Source organism: Momordica charantia (assembly GCF_013281855.1).
Source record: "Momordica charantia cultivar OHB3-1 chromosome 8 unlocalized genomic scaffold, Mcharantia_2.0 BLBB01000008.1, whole genome shotgun sequence".
Classification (NCBI taxonomy): domain Eukaryota; kingdom Viridiplantae; phylum Streptophyta; class Magnoliopsida; order Cucurbitales; family Cucurbitaceae; genus Momordica; species Momordica charantia.
Genome location: NW_028275166.1, coordinates 6098286 through 6117543, shown reverse-complemented (window position 1 = coordinate 6117543; position 19258 = coordinate 6098286). Strand labels below are relative to the sequence as shown.

General features: G+C 31.9%; 2 protein-coding genes and 1 non-coding gene across 6 annotated transcripts; 1 reads left to right on the top strand and 2 right to left on the bottom strand.

The window, feature by feature from the left end:
* Positions 1 to 1763: 1763 nt before the first annotated feature.
* Positions 1764 to 4165, bottom strand: LOC111014037 (thaumatin-like protein 1b). Of its 2 annotated transcripts, XM_088127838.1 has the most exons (3): positions 3658 to 4154; positions 2862 to 3555; positions 1764 to 2341 (listed from the first exon to the last, which is right to left on the bottom strand). In XM_088127838.1, exons 1-3 carry the CDS (start codon positions 3713 to 3715, stop codon positions 2161 to 2163), a joined length of 933 nt encoding a protein of 310 aa, XP_087983964.1. In that variant the 5' UTR covers positions 3716 to 4154; the 3' UTR covers positions 1764 to 2160. The 2 variants fall into 2 exon arrangements, with proteins under 2 accessions (XP_087983964.1, XP_022144327.2); XM_022288635.2 differs by lacking the exon at positions 1764 to 2341 and having other exon boundaries at positions 2858 to 3555; positions 3658 to 4165.
* Positions 4166 to 10882: 6717 nt separating this feature from the next.
* On the top strand, positions 10883 to 10986 carry LOC148209434 (small nucleolar RNA Z279/snoR105/snoR108). The gene has a single exon (XR_015793342.1). It is a non-coding gene; the product is annotated as a small nucleolar RNA Z279/snoR105/snoR108 (small nucleolar RNA).
* A 144-nt stretch (positions 10987 to 11130) lies between these two features.
* On the bottom strand, positions 11131 to 15894 carry LOC111014009 (elongation factor G, putative (DUF668)). 3 transcript variants are annotated; one of them, XM_022288599.2, is made up of 13 exons: positions 15589 to 15892; positions 14989 to 15225; positions 13822 to 14132; positions 13644 to 13736; positions 13477 to 13564; positions 13268 to 13361; positions 13055 to 13152; positions 12755 to 12830; positions 12487 to 12587; positions 12277 to 12393; positions 12063 to 12139; positions 11791 to 11835; positions 11131 to 11692 (listed from the first exon to the last, which is right to left on the bottom strand). In XM_022288599.2, exons 2-13 carry the CDS (start codon positions 15193 to 15195, stop codon positions 11299 to 11301), a joined length of 1701 nt encoding a protein of 566 aa, XP_022144291.1. In that variant the 5' UTR covers positions 15196 to 15225; positions 15589 to 15892; the 3' UTR covers positions 11131 to 11298. The 3 variants fall into 3 exon arrangements, with proteins under 3 accessions (XP_022144291.1, XP_022144292.1, XP_022144293.1); XM_022288600.2 differs by having other exon boundaries at positions 15036 to 15225; positions 15690 to 15892; XM_022288601.2 differs by having other exon boundaries at positions 11503 to 11688; positions 15589 to 15894.
* Positions 15895 to 19258: the final 3364 nt, after the last annotated feature.

Here is a 19258-nt window from a genome sequence, read left to right as displayed (position 1 = left end):
GATATAGATCTTATATTTTGAAATTAAATGTCTTTGACCTAGCTTTTGATTCAATTTAATTATGGTTAAGTTAGGTTGCTTAAAATTATTTGGTAACCCTCTTATTTCTCATTTCATTTTTTAAAAATATTATCAAAATTGTATAAAATTTTAAAACAAATAATAAAATCTGGTTTCCTTTCGCTTATTCTCATTTCTAGTTTTAAAAATATAAATAAAAGTGTTATTTTATTATTATTTTAATTATAAAAATGTATAATTAATATTTAAAAGCTACAATATAATGTAATAATTTTAATTATTTTTATTTAAAAAAGTAATTTTCATGTAAAACAAGATTTAGAAAAATAAATTTGAGATAAAAAAAAGAAATAATTACAAATATGTTATATTTTTTTTAATGAAAAGAAACAAATAACCTAGTTTTGTTTTTCTTTAATTAAAAAAAGGTAACCATAATCCAGAAATTAGAAGATTTTGACCTATTTCTATTTGTTAGAATAACGAGATTAAAAATAATTTCAAATATACCTTAATTTAGTTTACTGTCTTGCATGTATGAAAGTTGGAGGATTTTTAATTAATTTTTATTTAAAAATTAGGCTAAATATAGCAAATAGTAATTTTCTCAATTGGATCTTTAGTATTCTAAAATTCTCAATTTTGTCCTAACATAAGTAAATTTCTCAATTGACAATCTTAAAAGCTTACGGAGAAAAAAAAAAGATTAGGTTCATATGTTACATTTACCCCAATAATTATTACTATGTTTCTTTTTTTTTTAAATTAAAAGCATGTTTCTCAAACACATTTTTTCTATTTTTTTATTCGTTTATTTATATTTAAAATTTATCTAGTGGCATGTTGAAAAACAATAATAATAATAAACTTTAGAAATGCCTCCTATGAATTTAGTTATGGACCTACGGATTGCCCAAAAGAGAATTGGGCCAAGGATATTGACAGCATTCAAACGTTTTTTTTTTTTAATAATAATTGTAATAATTATCTACTACAATAATTTGGCTTATTGTTATTTATTGTTTGTTATTATTATTATTTTGTAGATTATAGCTTAACCTCCATTACTCCATGTAAATTTTCATTGAACAATTTAACACATTATATATATATACTTTGTATGTAGTTCTAAATTGTGATTAACTCATCAACCTTTGTATGCTTGTATTTACATATATATATATGTCGTATGTACTTCTAAATTGTGATTAAACATTAATTACACTCCTCAATTAAGTACCACCATTTTCCGTTAATTATTTAAAACAAATTATTGCTTTTTAACAATTTAAAAGTTCCATTCTATCTTTAAATAAATTCCTATCTTAGTTAATATTTAACAACAATTCTCAAGGATATAAATTACCGAATGATTCTATGATTTAAAGAAATATGGAGTTTGTCTAAATAATTAAATAACGAATTATTACTAAAACGTAATGTTTTCAAGATAGATGAATTATTTCTCCTTCGACCAAATATTTTCCATCGTGTTCATTGTGTTATTTATGTTCAAGTTATAACTTGAGAAGATAATAGAATACCGAAAACTCTGATAATATCCGCTTAAAATTGATTGCCCATTGACAAGTGATACTATATTAATATGTGACAAAATCCGAACTTTATATCCGCATTTAGTCATAAATTCTACTCCAACAGCTTTTTCAAAAAAGTGAACCATTAAAGAGGGGTGGTTGCATTAATATATCAACTATCAAAAGACTATTATAAACAAAAAATTTAATAATAATAATAATATTGATGTGAATTATTTATTATTACCCAGCACTTTATATCCTTATCTCAATTACGTGTAAATGAATTCAATTCCCTAACGCCCCTTTCCTTCACATTCTCTTTTATTTATAATAATAACAACAAATAATCAAATTTTAAAAATCAAACCCCTAAACTTCAGCTAAATCCCATGTTTTGCCCGTCGTTTTCTCCTTTCCAGTTCCCCTCCTTGCCGATATGAGTCACGGGTTCGTCAGCCTTTTCTGGAGTCGGGTGGGCTTTTAACATCACCGAGTCAATTCCTCATGGGCCCCCAGAAAGGCACATATGGCCCACTTAACGACCGCACGTGGGCCCAATAAGATGCACGTTGTGGATTTGGGCCGTAATGCGATTTTGTTAGAACAGCCGCTGCCACAACCACCAAATCGCCACCGCACCTGCCAATCCGAGTCCGGCCGCGCGCGGCGGCGCTGCGGCGGTTTGGATCAGGGATGCGCCTTCGTACACCATCGCGCTGTCGCCGCCGGAAGATGGGTTCGCCGTCGCCGGTGAATTCTGTGCCTCCGATGACTTTTGGCTGCATTAAAAAAAAGGAAAACCCACGTTAAAAATACTGAAATCGTTGCATCAATGCCGTGTCATCACATAATTGGCCCGCAGCCTAGAGTCGGCACCGGATTTCGGCGGCCAAAACAATTATTATAACGGAAATATCTTATCAAGAATATGAATGTTATTCTCGTTTCATTATCAGCTGACGAAATTCAAAGCGAAAAATGACTTTAAAGATCATTTATGAACTTTTTGACTGAAACCCACCTCTAGTTTTTATGTCGGCCACCATCAATGGCGGTTTTGCCACAAAAATGGACAAAAATGTCCCTCTAATCTGATCGAATTACCAACTATACCCTTCTTTTAGGTAGCCTAGCCATGGCAAGGAATTACCGTTTACCAGACGCTCCAGAGAACAACGTTAACATTCAGGGGATTTTTGTTGGACGAAAATGCCCATGGACGATTTAACCAGAGGAGGACAAAAAGGACGGGCGTTGGATGAGATGAGATGAGATGAGGGGTCATTTTGGTAAATTTACCTGGTATTTGGCGAGGGACAGAAGGTGATGACGTAGTCGGCTGTGGCGCAGGTGAAGGTGCTGGTCTTATCGTCGTACGCGTAGCTGTAAGCGCGTGGGCACGCTCTCTTGAAGATCTGGGAGTACATCGACGGCTGGCAAGTGTCCGGTGACCCGTACGCGCCTGTGCAGCAATACTGCGGCTGGTTGAAGGCATCGCACGCGCTTTTACACGCGACTCCATCTCTCCCGTCGGCGTTCGTAACCCGGAGCTCCGACGGACAAGCGCCGTTCAGATCCACCACGCAGCCGGTGCTCGTACAGTTGTCGCCGGTGCCGCCCTGAGGCACCACCATCATCGGAAGATTATACCCGTCCACCAAGCTGACGTCGAAGAAATCGAGCCCGCCGGATCCGTCGAGAGTGAACTCCGCCAGAGTCGCCGGCGGCGTCGCTCCTCTGCCGGCGCACTCCAATTTCCCGGATCCACAGTCGCCGGTGGCACAGGAGAATTTACCAGTAGAATCTTCGGAGCAGTGGGTCCGGCCCCAGAAACGGCCTCCCCAAGACGCCGGCGCCGGCAGCGTCTTGGACTCCCCGGTCTGTAGGCTAAATCCGGTGATGGACAGTGGTGGAACGCCGCCGTTCGACAAAACGCCCGGCCAGACCGTGAAGCCACACCTGTTAAGAAAAGTAAAGCTCGTGGAAAACCCACCTGTAAAACGAAAATCCCCCACAAGAAAATTAGAAAGAAAAATCCCTTTGCCCAAAAATCAGAATCATGAATCATGAATCAGCTCCATCAACAAACACACACCTGATACGAAGAGCAGCAGAGTAAACAGAGCCAACAGAAACCGAACAGGGGAAGCCATTGGAGCGGAATCCGAAACAGAGGAGACTCAAGAACCGAAAACAGAATTGGGGGCCGGCGAAGCAGAGGATCGGAATGCACCGGCGATGAGGAGAGCAGAAAATGGAGAAAGCAGGGGATGGGTATATATAGAAAAGGAAGAAGTAGGAGGAGAGAGTGGGGAAATGGAGAAAAGAGGGCAACGGCTAAGTGGTGGGGCAACCCAAAGCAGGGGAAGAAAATAAAAAAGTGTTCAATGGCGGTTAAAGCTGCAGATTTATTGGGAATGGCGAAGCCAGAGTTTGGGGAGTTTGAAGGGTTGAATCTGGGAAGGGGAGATGAATTAAATACAGATAACAGAAAGAATTGGAGAGCCGCCATTGGGAATTTGGAGCATAGCGCAGATTACATGCTTCCTTCAAGTGGGTAATTGGTATGGGGAAGTTAGCCCACCTTCCACTCTCAGCCCCTTCCAATTGGGGATCACAATTGGGACTTGTGATAAAATATCAACATTCTTTTGACATATTTTTTATTTAAGATGTAACATAGGTTGTAATTTTTCGACAAAATTCACGTTGGTTAGATAAGGAGAAGACAATTATAATATAATATGATTGAGATATTTTTATTATCAGGAATACATTTTGTGTGATATCAAAAGCAAAGCCTTAAATATTTCTACTTGAGTTGAGGTGGATTGATCTTCATAGAACCATTTGAGCTATATTCGATTTGACATATGGTTGTGTTCTATTTTGGATTGACGTACTTGTTCGAGTGGATGATTTTAGGAGTGCACACAAAGTCTCACATTAAGAAAAATAGGGATCCATGGTTTAGAGATAGTCTTTATGATAAAACCAAAATAAAACCAAGGGGAAAATCATGCTACATGCCTAGATTGAATAATGTTTTCGGTTATAGTTATAGGATTTAAATTACATTTTCAATTTCTAGGTTCTTAGATTTACATTTTTACTTTTGTTTCCCTCACTTTTCCCACTAGTCTCAAATATCATAATAAATATTAAATTAGTATGATGTTAGAAGTCGATGTTGATTGATTACTGTAAAAAGAATTATTTATTTCATATTTTAGCTATTGAGACTCGTATGAATTTATACTTTGCTATGTTATCTTTTGGGTTGATATATATTTAATTGAGAAAAATATATTCTTATGCCATATATTTTAAGAATCGTTTCTGTTTGAACTCTAGGTTTTAAAATCATACAATTTTATTAAAAAAAAAAGAGCATTATTGAAATCCCAAAAGACTAAATGAAAATGAAACTGAAAATCTAAGAACCAGAATTTTTTTCCATGTAAAGTTTATACATTTAAGAAATGAAGTGATAAAATTATATTTTTCAAAAATTTAAAAGTTAGATTGGAAACAACTTATGCATGAAATGTGTCGAGTGAACAAAGTCGACATGGGAAGAGCTAGAAATTTTATAAAATAAGGAATTTTTTTTATTAGTTCAATAAAAAAGGTGAGAGGGAGGTTTCAACCTTTAACTTTTTAATCAAAGATAATTGTCTTAATTAGTTGATCTATGTTCCGATTAGTTAAATACTTATATTGTATTACTCCACAATTGTAGATTTACGAATACATCTTAATCGGTACAATAAGGTGAAATTTTACAAACCATACCATTATATAAATAATTTTAAAAACTATTTACTAAAGAAGTTCAAACAAATTATAACACTGGAAAAAGAAAAAAAAAAGACACAAACAAATTATAACACTGTATAACAGCCATTTTGTTTAATTTAAATCAGGCCTACTTTTAATTTAAACTTATATCATTAGATGTTAAAGTAAAAGGCTAAATGAAGAAAAATATGTATTAGGTATCAAGTATAGTTTACAAGTCTAACCCTTATAATTTATGGAATTATTACTTTTTTAAATATTAGTTATTATTAGCGAAACCTATGATTGTGATCATCAAATTCATGGGAATATATAACTAAAAATGTATACAATACTTTAAAATATATCAATAAGATCTAAAATGATATGCCATGGTTTGTTAACAAACCAACTACTATTATTTAAGGAAAAAATATATATTTTTTCTTTTGGAGTATTTAAGTGATAAAAATATTATACTTAAAATAAATATATGTATTTATTTGCAAATACCATAAAACTTGATAAAATAGGTAACAAAAAATAGGCATGCATAAGATAAATATGAATATCCTCACTCTATCACCAACGATGCTATAACTATGAGTTTAATTCTTGAAGGGTATGTTAAGAATCCCACATTGAAAATAAAGGAGACTTTACAACGGTTTATAATAGAAATGAACTACTTTCTCTCCTTGTTAATTAGTTTTGAGATGGAATGTCATGAATATTCCATTTATTAATTGGTTTATGAGCAAATTTTAGTGGATTTTGGTGGAAAATTATGTTTTATTTTCTAAATTTATGTTTTCTATTTTTAATTTTAATTTCTGTTTCCAATTTTATATTTTGTCAAATCTCGTCAAATCTTATATTTTTTGTTGGTGATTTGTGTGACTCATTTTGCTCCATAATTTTATAATAGTTTGTATAATTTTTTAATTTGATATTCAGAAAATATTAATTACAAGTCTTTCTAAAAGAAATAATAATTGCAATAATTCATGGCTAAAAATTAAAATTTTCCAATCCAATAAAAAAAAAAAAGTCATCGAAAAGATTAAAGAGCTGCAATTGCATTGGTACTTTATGTGCAGTTTCGCGGAATTGGCACCCATCTCTTTATTGGAAAGTGAGAAAGTTGAGCATAATTCTGCCTCATATTTCCAACTCCATTTTTTTCTTCCTCCCCAATCCCCAATCCTGTTCTCTTGCTTGTCTTTCAATTTCAATACCAGTTTCTGCGATTAAAAAAATTAAAATACTATTTTGATTCTTATATTTTTAAAATATTTATTTTAATTCACGTGTTTTCAAAATTTTTGTTGTAATTTACTTTTAAAAAATAATCATTTTAGTCTCTTAACTTTATTTTAATATAATTTGGGACTAAAATGTATATTTTAAAAGTATAGAAACTAAAATGAATCAAATTTGAAAGTATAGAGACAAAAATAGTATTTAAAACCTTAAAAAAAGTTGAAAAAAATAGTTGAAAGTATTAGATATAGCAAAAATAGTTTGCTGATATATATATATATAGTAAAAGTATATATAAAAAAAAGATATGATTGAAATATTTGCCAATAAAAGAAAGGGTATTTATTCAGTCAAAAATCTTTATTAAAGAAAATTCTTCAGGCTGGTAATTGGTTCACAAGTTCTTGATAATTTCTCCATCATCCACCATAGGTTATGCAATTTAATTGCACAGTAAGTTATGACTTCTTTCAAGTTTACTTTGGCAAAATAACTATAAAATCAATAACATACTTTCTGAAGAAAAAAAATTGCATTTTTGTCCTTGTTTAAGTACCCTAAAAAAGAAGTGATCGCATAAATTAATTCAATAAAACAGGACAAGGTTGCATTTTAAAACATGATCAACTGATCTAACACTCTTTATACTTTTCTAAAAAACATTAACTTCAAAACAAGTCTTAAATTCATATTTTCCAACCAATGTAACATATTATCAATACTTTATGTTATTAAAATAAAATTCATTAGTCGTCACACCTACAAGTAAATTAGTATGCTGAAATTTGATTAATTCGTTAAGATAAGGATGTATAGTAAGTTGAATCCTTTATTTCAAATGGAATAATGATAATTAAACTTTAAAAAATATAGTGACAAAATTGAAACAAATGAACTAACATTATAATATATAATTTAGCATGTCTTATTTTATTACATTATACAAATAAGTTTTTTTTTCTTTTTAGTTCAACAGTGTAGGGGTGGGAAATTGAACCATTGACTTTAGAGATGAGATGGTAATAAGTAGGTTACGCCACTAAACTATGTTCAAATATTAAGTTATTAAAAAAAAATAATTTGTGTCAATTTATGATGATAACTCAACACATCCAGGCATTAGTAAATTCTCTTATACAAATCAAAAATCAAAATATTCACCCCTACCTTTGTGATATTATATTTCATATACATGCAAAACAATAATTTTCGAGATAAACATGTAATTCCTTTGTCAAATAGGGTACAATAAAAAAAATGAGAAATTATTCCCTAAATGTTTGTTAATCTCTCCTTATTTATATTGGTAATTAAGTGGTTGTGAGAAGCTTATAAAATCTCTTATCAACAATCACAATCATGACTGTTAAAAAGGTATTAAAAGTGTAGAAGTGTAAAAATTTTTTAACCTTCGAGTAAATAAGACAATCAAAGATTCAATGAATGAAATTTTGAGAAAAAAATTAATTAGATGAAAATGTCAATTTTCCACTTTTTTTCATTTTTCATTTTTCTTTTTATCACGTCTGGTCAAAAATAGTATAACTTTATGATAATCACGAGTATAACTTATAAAACTCATGTAAAAACATCAATTTTGTCACAATTGATTGTGGTATGAGATCTCCAGATTATACAAGAGAAAAATAACAGCTCCTTTTATTAAAGTTTCATAATATTATTATAATTATATACTAAAGATTTTCAAATTTAATTTTTCTTTCGTTTTTGAGTGTTGGGCTACAAAAGTTTGAATAGTGTTCTTGTTAATTTGATCTTTATTGTTTAAAATATCAAATTTAAGAGCTTAATAGCAATTTAAGAAAATTATGGATACCAATGGGAAAGTTAAGTATAAGTTTAAAGTCACTTGAGTAATGCATACCTCATATGATTATTAACTAGATTTAGAATAATGCAGATATCTTTGGATGATTTTTTCATCCAAACGATTATCACATAGTTTGATGGTCTCCTAACGAGCACACACGACATTGTTGAATGTGTCGTTTCATTGTGATCAATTGTGCTTAGCATATAGACCAAGTTTTTACCACATACAAAATAATTCTTAATATTTTAGGGGATTCTAGAGTTGGATTTTAATCTTTTAAAATTCTCAATTAAAAATTTTCAATTATGTCATTTCATTAAAAAAAAAAAAATTTGTTAATGCAGGTCATTTGATAACCATTTCAGTTTTAATTTTATATTTTTAAAAATAGTGCTTGTTTTTATACAATTTCATGGGTAAATTTTTCATCTATTTTTAAATATATTTGAATTCTTAGCACACTTCAAGAAGAAAAACTATTTTTGAAAACTATTTTTTATTTGTTTTCAAAATTTGGCTTTAATTTTGAGAATACGCTTATAAAAACAGTATAAAAAAACAAAAGAGAGTAACATATAGGTGAAAGTAATGGTTCTAAACTTAACAAACCCCAGAGATACGACTAACTCTTTTTTAAAGAAATAGTAAAAATAAGCGTATCGATTTCTCTCCTCAATTCCAATTATATAAATATATTACTAAAATAATTTCTTTTTTTAGTATAATATGTTGGAGAGGGGATTGAACTCACAACCTCTTGAAGGTGTATGTTAATTACCGCTAAACTATGCTCGCTTTGGACTAAAATAATAATTTATTAACATTAAATTTGTACCCAAAAAAAATTAACAAATAATCCAATTGAGAAATTTTAATACACTAACAATAAATTTGAGAAATTCAAATGATTAAGATCTAAAATTAAAAATTACTAGAAAGTTATAGACCATTTGACTTATTTAACCTGAAAATGAAATTAGTTAAATTTGTGCCATTAAATTCGAGAGATAAGATTGAAAAATAAAAAAGTGCAATAAATTATTATTAGCAATAGTGGAAGAATGATTAAGCAACTAATAGTGGTTTATGTCTTGGATTATACACTAACAAGTCAACCTCACCACAGCCGACGCACTAAACTTTTGTTTCTCTCACTTTACATATAATATATAATTGGCTAATTTTAATTTACATCACTTTTCTTTTTTTAATTAATGTGTTTCACAAGGGTCATATAATCGATCTGTAAAAAAAAAAAAAGGTAGATTTTAAAAATTGAAAAAGAAAAAGGATGCATAAATCACAATCATGTTTTTTATCCGTTTGTCAGCATTACACATTTAAATATCTTTGTTTGAACAATTATCTCCTTTTCCAACTTTATATAATCATTGCAGTAAAATACTTTCCTATATAATTCTGTATCCCCGTGACATATTGAAAAATAAACAAATGGGTTTGAATTATAGTTATTTTTATAATTAAACCCAAAATTTATATTCCAAAAAAATGAATGAAAAAACTATATATTAGCAATGAAAAAGGAGTTATTTTAATCCAATGACTATTAACTATGAAAAAATAGTTGATGATTATACATTATATATGATATGATATATTTTATTAATTAAGATTAATTCAACATATACTTAAGTTGGTAGTGCTGACAATAACAGTTAATAGAGAATACATGTGTTTTTCATAGGGATTGAATAGTTGTGTTGAAATTATTTTCAACCAATCAAATAAAACGTACTAGTTAATTAGGATTAGGATTAAAAGTTAGGCTTGATTTCACTCAGAAAAATGTCAAAGATTGCTTGTTAAGAGAAAGTTGTAATATAAGACCATTGGATTAGGAGTCCAATCCCAATAGTAAAAGTTAAGATTAGGCCGCCAAATGCTAAAAATGGGTTTTGAAGTCCATAAGGTGTGGGTTATGATTTAGGGTTTGGTGGGAAATTAGTCTGAGAAATTTGGAATAGATTTTATGTTGTCATATTAATAAATAGTTTAAAGTGTCATCATTTGCAGCAATAGCAGATCGAATTTTGAGAGCTTTTAAGTTTGATGGCATTTTTCATTGCTTCCAAAATCGCTTAAAAAACTTGAAATCACGAGTAAAAAACAAGAACTAGAACGCCAATCGAACAGAAGAAAATCTCACAAAAACACAATGAAACACTTCCAAACATAGGCCTCCCATATTGGATTCATTCATTAAACATGTCAAAGGAAATGAACAGTTGAAAGAAAAAAGAAAAAGAAAAAGAAAAAAAAAGGGACACAAAAGAGAGATGAAATCTGTTGAATAATATGGGGAATTGGAAGAGTTGTGAAAGTTGCGTCCCACATCGAGAAGAGCCGCGCAATGAGGGCGTGAGAGAGCAGTATAAGAAGGGACGAGGGGGATGGCCACAGCATGATCCTTCAGGCAGTTAACGGGATGTGATGAGTGGTTGGCTCTCGCGTCGAATGCGAGATGGGTGTCTGCCCCAACGCCTGGTTACGACAACTGGGCACTCTCATTCCTTCCTATCTGATCCCAACTTGAAGGTCATATTTTAAATCTAGTTCAAAATTTCCATTTTCAATTTTAGATTCATTTGAGTTCTTGACCATTAGTTTTTGGAGCACTGTGCACTGTTATATATATACACACGAGGGGAATAGAACTCACCCAAAAGAATATATACAAAGGAATTTGAGTAGATTTATGAGAGAAATTTTACATGTAAAAATTATGCGAAAATAAATCTAAAAAATTCCCTAGTATAAATGTGGGGGCACTCAAAAATGATATTATCTTATCTACACTAATAGTAATACATCATCTTTTCTCCTTTCTTTGCTTCCAGATTAGCCCTCTTTACTCAGAGAACTACTCCAGGTCCCCAAAGTCCAAATTCCCTTACTATCTCTATTCTCGTTTTTAGAGGTTTCCATACCTCTGTTGTTTCCAGGGTCCCTCTTTCTGATCGGAGTTTGGTTCTCTGCTGAAGCTGAAGCGGTTCCAATGATGTGGCTCCTGAATTGGATCCGACGCTGAGGCTTTGCCAGATCTTTGGGGGTTGGAGATCGGCAGCGGAGAGATGTGAAGCGTTGCTGCTGTTGTTTGGCTAAATGGATGATGCGGTGGAGCGATGTGACCAGCTCCAGGATGAATTGCTCTGTCTTCTCTTTGTCTGCGTGGTACAGCGTTTGAAGGCGGATCAGGTTGTTTTGTTTGGCTCTGCCTCTGCTCTGTTCCTTACTACACGAAAAAGAATGGAGAAATCATTTTAATTGTTGCCCCAATTCAAATTTGGACTCTCTCTAGGAGTAGGAGAGAAGAAGAATCCTGAAACGAACCTTTGGCTTGCCCATTCTCCAATCCGTCCACAAGCTTGATGTGCTCTGTCATCAGTTATGGTGAAATTAGGAGGCATATTGGAAAACAGAAATGAATTAAGAGAAAGAAAGGTGCTTTTAGGATAAGTACTTCATTGGTACTCTTTTCAGGAGTGTTTTCACTTAAAAATACATTTATTAAACCAAGAAAATTTTTGAAAAATACATTTAATTGACAGTCCTTCAAAAGTTTTGGAACTCATCCTTGGTGGATAAGGGGAAATTTTGCATACTTGCTTGTATTTGCGGCAATTGGAACAAGCCATTGGAGCGTCCTATCCATTTCAGCTTTCACACTAAGATAAGTTGGCTGCATTGTTCGTGAATTAGTAATGAGTGAGTGGGAATTACGAGGCCCACATCTATTCAACAGTTAAAAACTACTGTATCAACTGCATGAATTCAAAGGTTCACAACTATAGTCAAAAAAAGAAAAAAAAATTTTACCTCCTCACTGGCATCTACAGCCTGTAATCGAGAGCGCAGATCTGCTTTAACACTTGTAGGCAATGCCCGGTATAATGCATCCCTCATACTCGATGGAATGGATGTTGGGCGACAGGCCTTTCAAAGAAACAGCATTTTTAAGTAACCAAATATTGATTATGAGAGTCGATATTGGAACACCGAATGGAGGGGGTGAATATGTAAGCTTACAATGAGGTTTATCTGATTGATTATGTTTGCATAATGTAAAGCAAGACCAACTGAGCCCAGTTTCTGACCACTACTTCTGTCCACAATAAGCGATGGTCTACCTGCGATGGTAGGTTTGAATTACAGTGAGTTTAAGTTAAATGGTTTATTGTTGCTGTGCTACGCGTTGGCATACGCATGTGGCATACACATATAACCAAGCATGCAAATGCATCCAAAGACTGGATGGAAGAACACAAAAAAAAGGGTAATGACTGTTTGCAGGCACCTGAGCTGTTGTCACCAAATGCTTTGGCTATCGTTTGAAATATCCAAGTGACAATGTTGACGAGCTTTCCCACAATCTGTGATGAACAAAAAGAAAATATAAGTTTGCAAATTGTAAGCGGTCCCTTCTGCCTATGCCTGAAGTTTTTTATCAGAAAAGTATGGAGTTGATCAGAGTGAATATAAGATCAGGGGTGTCCATCAAAGAAGGAAAAGCAGAGAAAAGATAATCTTCAGTCACTGTAAGTTAACAGGCCTTTGCTAAAGACTGAGTTGTTCAAACATGGCTAACACTATATACCTCGTCCAAGTTTCTGGACCAAAGACACTTGCTTTGTAGGCTCCTTACAAGCTTTCTTTGTACGTTTAATTCCCCTTGGAATATTGTGAGACTTTCTCCTACAATAAGATTGAAAAAGACAGCATTGAATAAAAACTTAGATGTTCTTGTTGTCCATCAAACTTCACATCAAATTCTTTATGTAACAATTATTGCAATTCGATGTTTACCAACCTATTCCTGCTTGATTCAAGTACTCCACTTCGTCTAGCTTCCTCCTATAATCTTGCTCAAACCTTTCCAATGCTTGTAATTCATGGTATAATTCCTACACATTTCAAGTTAGAGAAACGTTATTATTGGAATTTGAAAATTTTCATTTTTAGTAATTATCAGCACAACCATAAGAAGCTTGAAGTAATTGAACTAAAAACTGAACTTACAGAAGTATACTGAGCCAAAACAGTCAATTCCTGCAAGGCTGCTCTGGCTTCTCGAGCTTGTTTTTGACTCGAATCATTCAAATCTAGTCTGGAATATCATAATTATTCAAGATTGTTTTTGGATCATCAACAACAATTGAGCAAAATGATCTGACCATATTGACTACCTTGAGAAGTATTGATCCAGATTGTGCCACTGCGGATCCTTGCACTGCTTTCCAAAACGTATTACCTCCCGTAAAAGAGCATCAAATTCCTGCCTGAAATGATATGAGTTAGATTATAAGGTTTGTCTTTGATAACTGATAAGCTTAAAAGTACAACCACGTTGCATGACTGCAACACCTTTTGTCAGCAGCTGCAATGCTTAGCAATTCTTCCATATTTGTTGAGACCAATTGTTTTATCCCTTCGGATTGCGGAAGTTCTTTTTTGAGGAACTGGATGCTTTCTTCCGAGAGAGATTGTGACAAATTTGCTAGTTTGCTGATTGTATTGGCTACTTCAAAAGCCAATATAGAAATCTCCCTACCATTTGAAGCCGTGCCTGTAAAAAACCCTGTGTTCGTGTGCAAATTTGACACACTATTTCCAATTGTTTTAAATAACTCAACTGCCCTCCCACGCGCCCCTCCTTGTGGGTTCATTGGTGCAACCTATACAATATGACAGACAATAATGGACGGAACTTCGTATCAAAGCCTGAAGTGAAATATGAGCCAAGCGTTGCAGGTGAAAAATCAAGAATCTGTAATGTAATTCAGTATCTGTGCTTTGCATTATTTATGGACCGGAACCCTTATATTATTGAAAATGTATCTGAAGCCCTTCACAAGCAAAGGGTGTGCATATTGGAAAAAGGAATGATCCCTTAAAATCATGTAAATAGGATGATATCATCTTTGCCCTTTTTATTCAATCAAGAAGGCATATAAATTCCATACCACTTCAAACATTAAATGAAAATATTATTGAAAACATAAGAATAATGTTCATGATGTAGGCACAGTCATGCAGATCACATTAAAGGATATGTGAGAGCTTCCAGTGACATACTATATGCATAGTCATTATTCTTCACACTTCTCATTAAGTAACAAAAAAGAATCACGCGGAAAGACCCTATGAAACAGTGCAGCACATAGGTTGCTTTTGCAAGATTCACATAGCTACAGATTTTCAATGGCAGATTAACCTATCAGTAGTCACTATTCGACATAATGCTAATAGACCAATCGACTTCTCTATACATCCTGAATTTGTTTGTTACAAAATTCTGAACTTCCAGGAATCCTACATTGACTTCTCATGGATCCAAATACATTCCCTCACTAGCCTGCAACTAATCTCTCAAGGGGTCAACTCTTGATAGCATATAAACGTGAAATTCAATACCAAAATTCAAGTGTCTAGACCGAGAGGAAACAAGATTTACTAATAAATTTGATGTCGACAGCCACGACCTGGTTTTAATCACATCTAAATGGTAATGCAAATGGAATTTAAATAAACCTTGTTGCTTCCTGTCTTAGACGGAGGTGAGGGCAATAGTATCACACCAGAACGAGACTTCTGCGGCAAATAATCCGGGTCAGTTGCCTCAGAAATCAAACAGGAATTCCCCTTCCGATCCTGATCAGATATTTCCGTTTTCTTCTCCAACACGAAATCATCCTTAGCAATTCCGTTGGAACAGACCCCTCCCATTGTGTTCCCCATCTCTCAAACTTCTACTACTATCCAAAGCCCCTGTACAATTTGAACTATCATCATCATCATCATCATCATCATCATCATCGATTTACTTTCTATTTCCTACTCCATTAACGCCACAAGCAAGAAAGAAAGGGGAAAAACAAATAGCACACATAACATAATCATATAATTTCAACGCCTAAAATTCCTCGATCATCGAGCAACTCATAACCGGCAGTCTTAATAAAGAGACTCGACTAACATTCACAAAATCCATTAACCAATACGCAGAACGATAAATCCATATCTCTCCATTTCCGTCCACTATTCGAGCAATCAAACAAGAAGAAGAACCTCGCCACTCAACAACCAGCACATGAAAAAATACCTCCTGACAAAGAAAAGCAAGAAGTATACCGTATTTCCAAGATAAAGTCGCAATCGGAAGCGGGAAGCGAGAAGCAATAACCAAAAGAAGTCTAGAAACGTTCTTGTAAGAGATAAATTATCCAACAAACCAGTGCTGCTGCTGCTGCTGAAGGCCGAGAGAAAGTTCATCCAAAGTGACAAATTAAGATGAAAATGAGACGTATAAGTTTCCAGATTGAGCTGTGAAGATGAAGAAGAAGATGAAGAAGAAGATGAAGATGAAGCAGAGGCGGTGACTCGGCTCTCTCTCCCTGGCCGTGGATTGTAGAGGAGAGGAGAGAGGAGGCTTTTCAGCAAGGCAACCGCGAAAAATATAAAGTCTTCTCTACTTCCATTTTTACCCTTTCGATTTTCCTTTATTTTCCACTCACCAATAACATGATACATATTATTTCGTACAAATTTAAAAATTCATTATTATCAAATATTTATATTAATAAATAAGCCTTTTAATTTTCAAATAAATTATAAACTTTTATTATTAATATAATTGTTTCTAGATTTTGAAAAATACAAGCATTTGGTAATTTTTTATTTCAAAATTATATAGAATTTTTGAAAACAACAAAATCAAGTTTTAGGATTATTATTATTATTTTCATTTTTTCTTAAACATATAAAATTATTGTTTTATCGATTTGTAAAATTTGTAATAAATAATTAAGAAATAAATAAAACATGAAAATTTTGAATATTTAATTTCAAAAATTAATTTTTATTTATAAATTTATAAATTTTTAAGTTAAAATTGAGTACAGTAAATAAGAATGATTATTCCCCCTTTCTTTCAATTAAAGAAAAAAGAAGAACAAAACAGTTTCAATTTTTTTTATTAAAAAATAAATGAGAAAAAAAATTATAGCGTGAGAAACAAAAAACAATAGATGAACAAGAAACCGTAAAAACATTACCAAACCGCCGGGATCTTAATATTCTACTCCTCCGGAATATGATTGTTATTATTATTTTTGCAACAAATTATTATTAATTAATCGTCCAACTAAAAGTTTTATCATCGGATATATTATACTAAAAAAATATTAGTTTGGCTCGTGAATTTTTATATTTATATTATTTTAGTTCTTAAATTTTGCATAAATTTTAACATTAATTTAAAATCTCTTCTCCGTCCTTCAACATTTTAAAGAGTGCAAAAAAAAGATAAAAAATAAAAAGAGAAAAAATGAATTAAGGCCACATTTTGTTTATAAAAAATAGACTAGGGTCCACTCTTTATCTTGTCCATGTAACTTTGATTAACTTTGATTCATTTTAGTCAATATACTTTTAAAAAAATTATTTTGGTCCCTGTACTTTAAAAAACTATCAAATTTGATACCAAATTTTAAATTTAATCTTTTTTAATCACAATTTCAATACAATACTACATTGAATATATTTCTTAAAATGTAATAATTATTTTACATTAAATGGTTTTTGTTGTATATAATTTATGTTAAAATTTTACCAATAAAACAAAAATAGTCATTTTTTAAAGTAGAACTAAAACAAACATTTTGAAAATATATAGATAATGAACTCAAAGACCAAGCGAACAAAAGCTAAAGGTATATGAAGTAAGTAAGAATGAAATTGAGAGAGAAAAATTAATATTATAACAAAAATACCAATGAGTTATTAGGATAATGTTGGGCTCGTTTCGATTAAAAAAAGGGAAAAAAATGACGTGCTCAAATGTAGTTGAGCTTACTAATCTTCGTGGATTTTATTTTATGATTTTATTATAAGTCAACGAATGTACGTATAACATTATGGTAAAGGGCTTATTATAAGCTTGTCGAATATAAAATATTGCAAATTTGCGTTTACTTTTTATTTTTTGGGTTTGATTACAAGGGAAAAAAACACCAAATTACAATATTAGTACATGTGGGTCCATGTAAAATGTTGTACTATTTTCCATTTAAATCGTATGTTTTAAAAATTCTATTATCCCATCAATCTTTTTATTAAGTTTATTCTTTTTAAATACTTTTTTTATTAAGTTTATTATTAGAGATTACTATCATTAAATGAAGAGTAATATAACGAGAATTTAAAAAAAAAGTAATACAAAATCGAGATATTTAAAATATATGATATGACATGTAGAAATGTCAATGTTTGAGGTACTTTTTAGACTCAATCGATTGTTCGGACTATAAATTCATTCAATGCAAACGACTATTATCAAATAATCCAACTATAAAATATTTGAGTCAAGCTGATCGATTAAGAGGCATGGATGTTTAGAAAACCTCTAGGGCTTGAAAAACCCAATTAACCCAATTATTTGGGTGTTCAAAGAATGACTTACCACTCCAGCAATAGTTTCAAAAAATTCATTTAAGTTGCCTTTTAAAGTTATATATATACACCGCAATAGTTTCAAAAAATTCATTTAGGTTGGCTCTTAAAGCTCTATATATATATGTATATATATTATGGTTTAAATCTTCAACTTCTTGATCGAGCATATTATACATATTAACCAATTGAATTATGTTAGATTGTCAATTAAAAAGTAGATAAATGCAAGTGTAAAAATTATTTTAGAACTACAACAAATTATGTCGATTAAATTTTTGTAACTTGTATTAATTGTAATAACAAATAATTCCAAGGAAAATAGAATTGGACTAAATATTTGACAGATTAGTGTGACTTTATCCATACAATTAATTATGTACTATTCAAATAGATGTCGACCTTTTTTATCAAGGCTTACTATAACTAACCTCACTCAATTCATTACTTTAATGTTGAATTTTTGCTTTTCTAATACAACAAATGTGGATAAATAATTAACTATTCATTTTTTGAAAAAAAAAAATCCGTAATTGATACTTTTATACATGCACTAAATTTTATTCGGAACCATAAAGTATATAACCAATATAACATTCAAATCTATTTTATTTCATAGCTATAAAGGAAAGTTTTTTCTAAAACTCGATTTACTATTTGAAAGAAGAAGAAAAAACTAAGAACATTTTAATAAAAATTTAATTTAATTTTTATTAAAAGGTTGGATTAATTTTAAACGCGAGGGTTTGGTAGTGGATTTTTCTCTCAGCATCTTCTCTCGGTCTCCCATGGATTTGCACATTATATTGGTATCTATTCATTTCTGCCCAATAAAGGGTAAAATGGTAAAATAACATACATGTATATTTTATTTGTTTAAATTTTATTTTGTATACTTGCCTCTGGGTTTATTTTGGTTATCGTAATTTTAACTTTTGTTAATTTTAATAATTATATACTTTGAAAGCATATATATTGGTCCCTATGTTGAAGTAAGTTCGCCTAGTTTTAGGTTTTAGCACCTTCGTCGTCTGATAGAAAACGACTTTCACGTTTGGTTCAGAGAGCACGGTACCAACGGGTATCATCCCTCCTAGAACAACGTTCTCTTTCAGACCTTTCAACCAGGAGAGCCGGCATCGGTGCTGCTGCAACGGCCATCAACAGCAACAAGTGGCATCATCAGATGAGGACTTCCTATGTAAGAATCCCATAGAGACGGCTAATCGGGCGTAGATCAAGCATGGAATGAATTAATCCAATGCTGGTCATGGCTGGTCAATCTCAAAGATCTTATCTACCGGAAAACTGGAGACGGACGTTCAGACGTTTTGTTCGATTTTGGGATAAA

Bases quoted from the DNA above. Each gene is read 5' to 3' on its own strand.
- LOC111014009 (XM_022288599.2), bottom strand. From the start codon at position 15,195: ATGGGGAACACAATGGGAGGGGTCTGTTCCAACGGAATTGCTAAGGAT. The intron at 13,565-13,643 runs GTAGTCAATATG...ATGATATTCCAG, and splicing joins CTGGATCAATACTTCTCAAG to ACTAGATTTGAATGATTCGA. The intron at 12,831-13,054 runs GTATATAGTGTT...TGTTCATCACAG, and splicing joins GGTCCAGAAACTTGGACGAG to ATTGTGGGAAAGCTCGTCAA.
- LOC111014037 (XM_088127838.1), bottom strand. From the start codon at position 3,715: ATGGCTTCCCCTGTTCGGTTTCTGTTGGCTCTGTTTACTCTGCTGCTC. The intron at 3,556-3,657 runs GTGTGTGTTTGT...TTCGTTTTACAG, and splicing joins TCTGCTGCTCTTCGTATCAG to GTGGGTTTTCCACGAGCTTT. The intron at 2,342-2,861 runs GTAAATTTACCA...TTTTTAATGCAG, and splicing joins TGTCCCTCGCCAAATACCAG to CCAAAAGTCATCGGAGGCAC.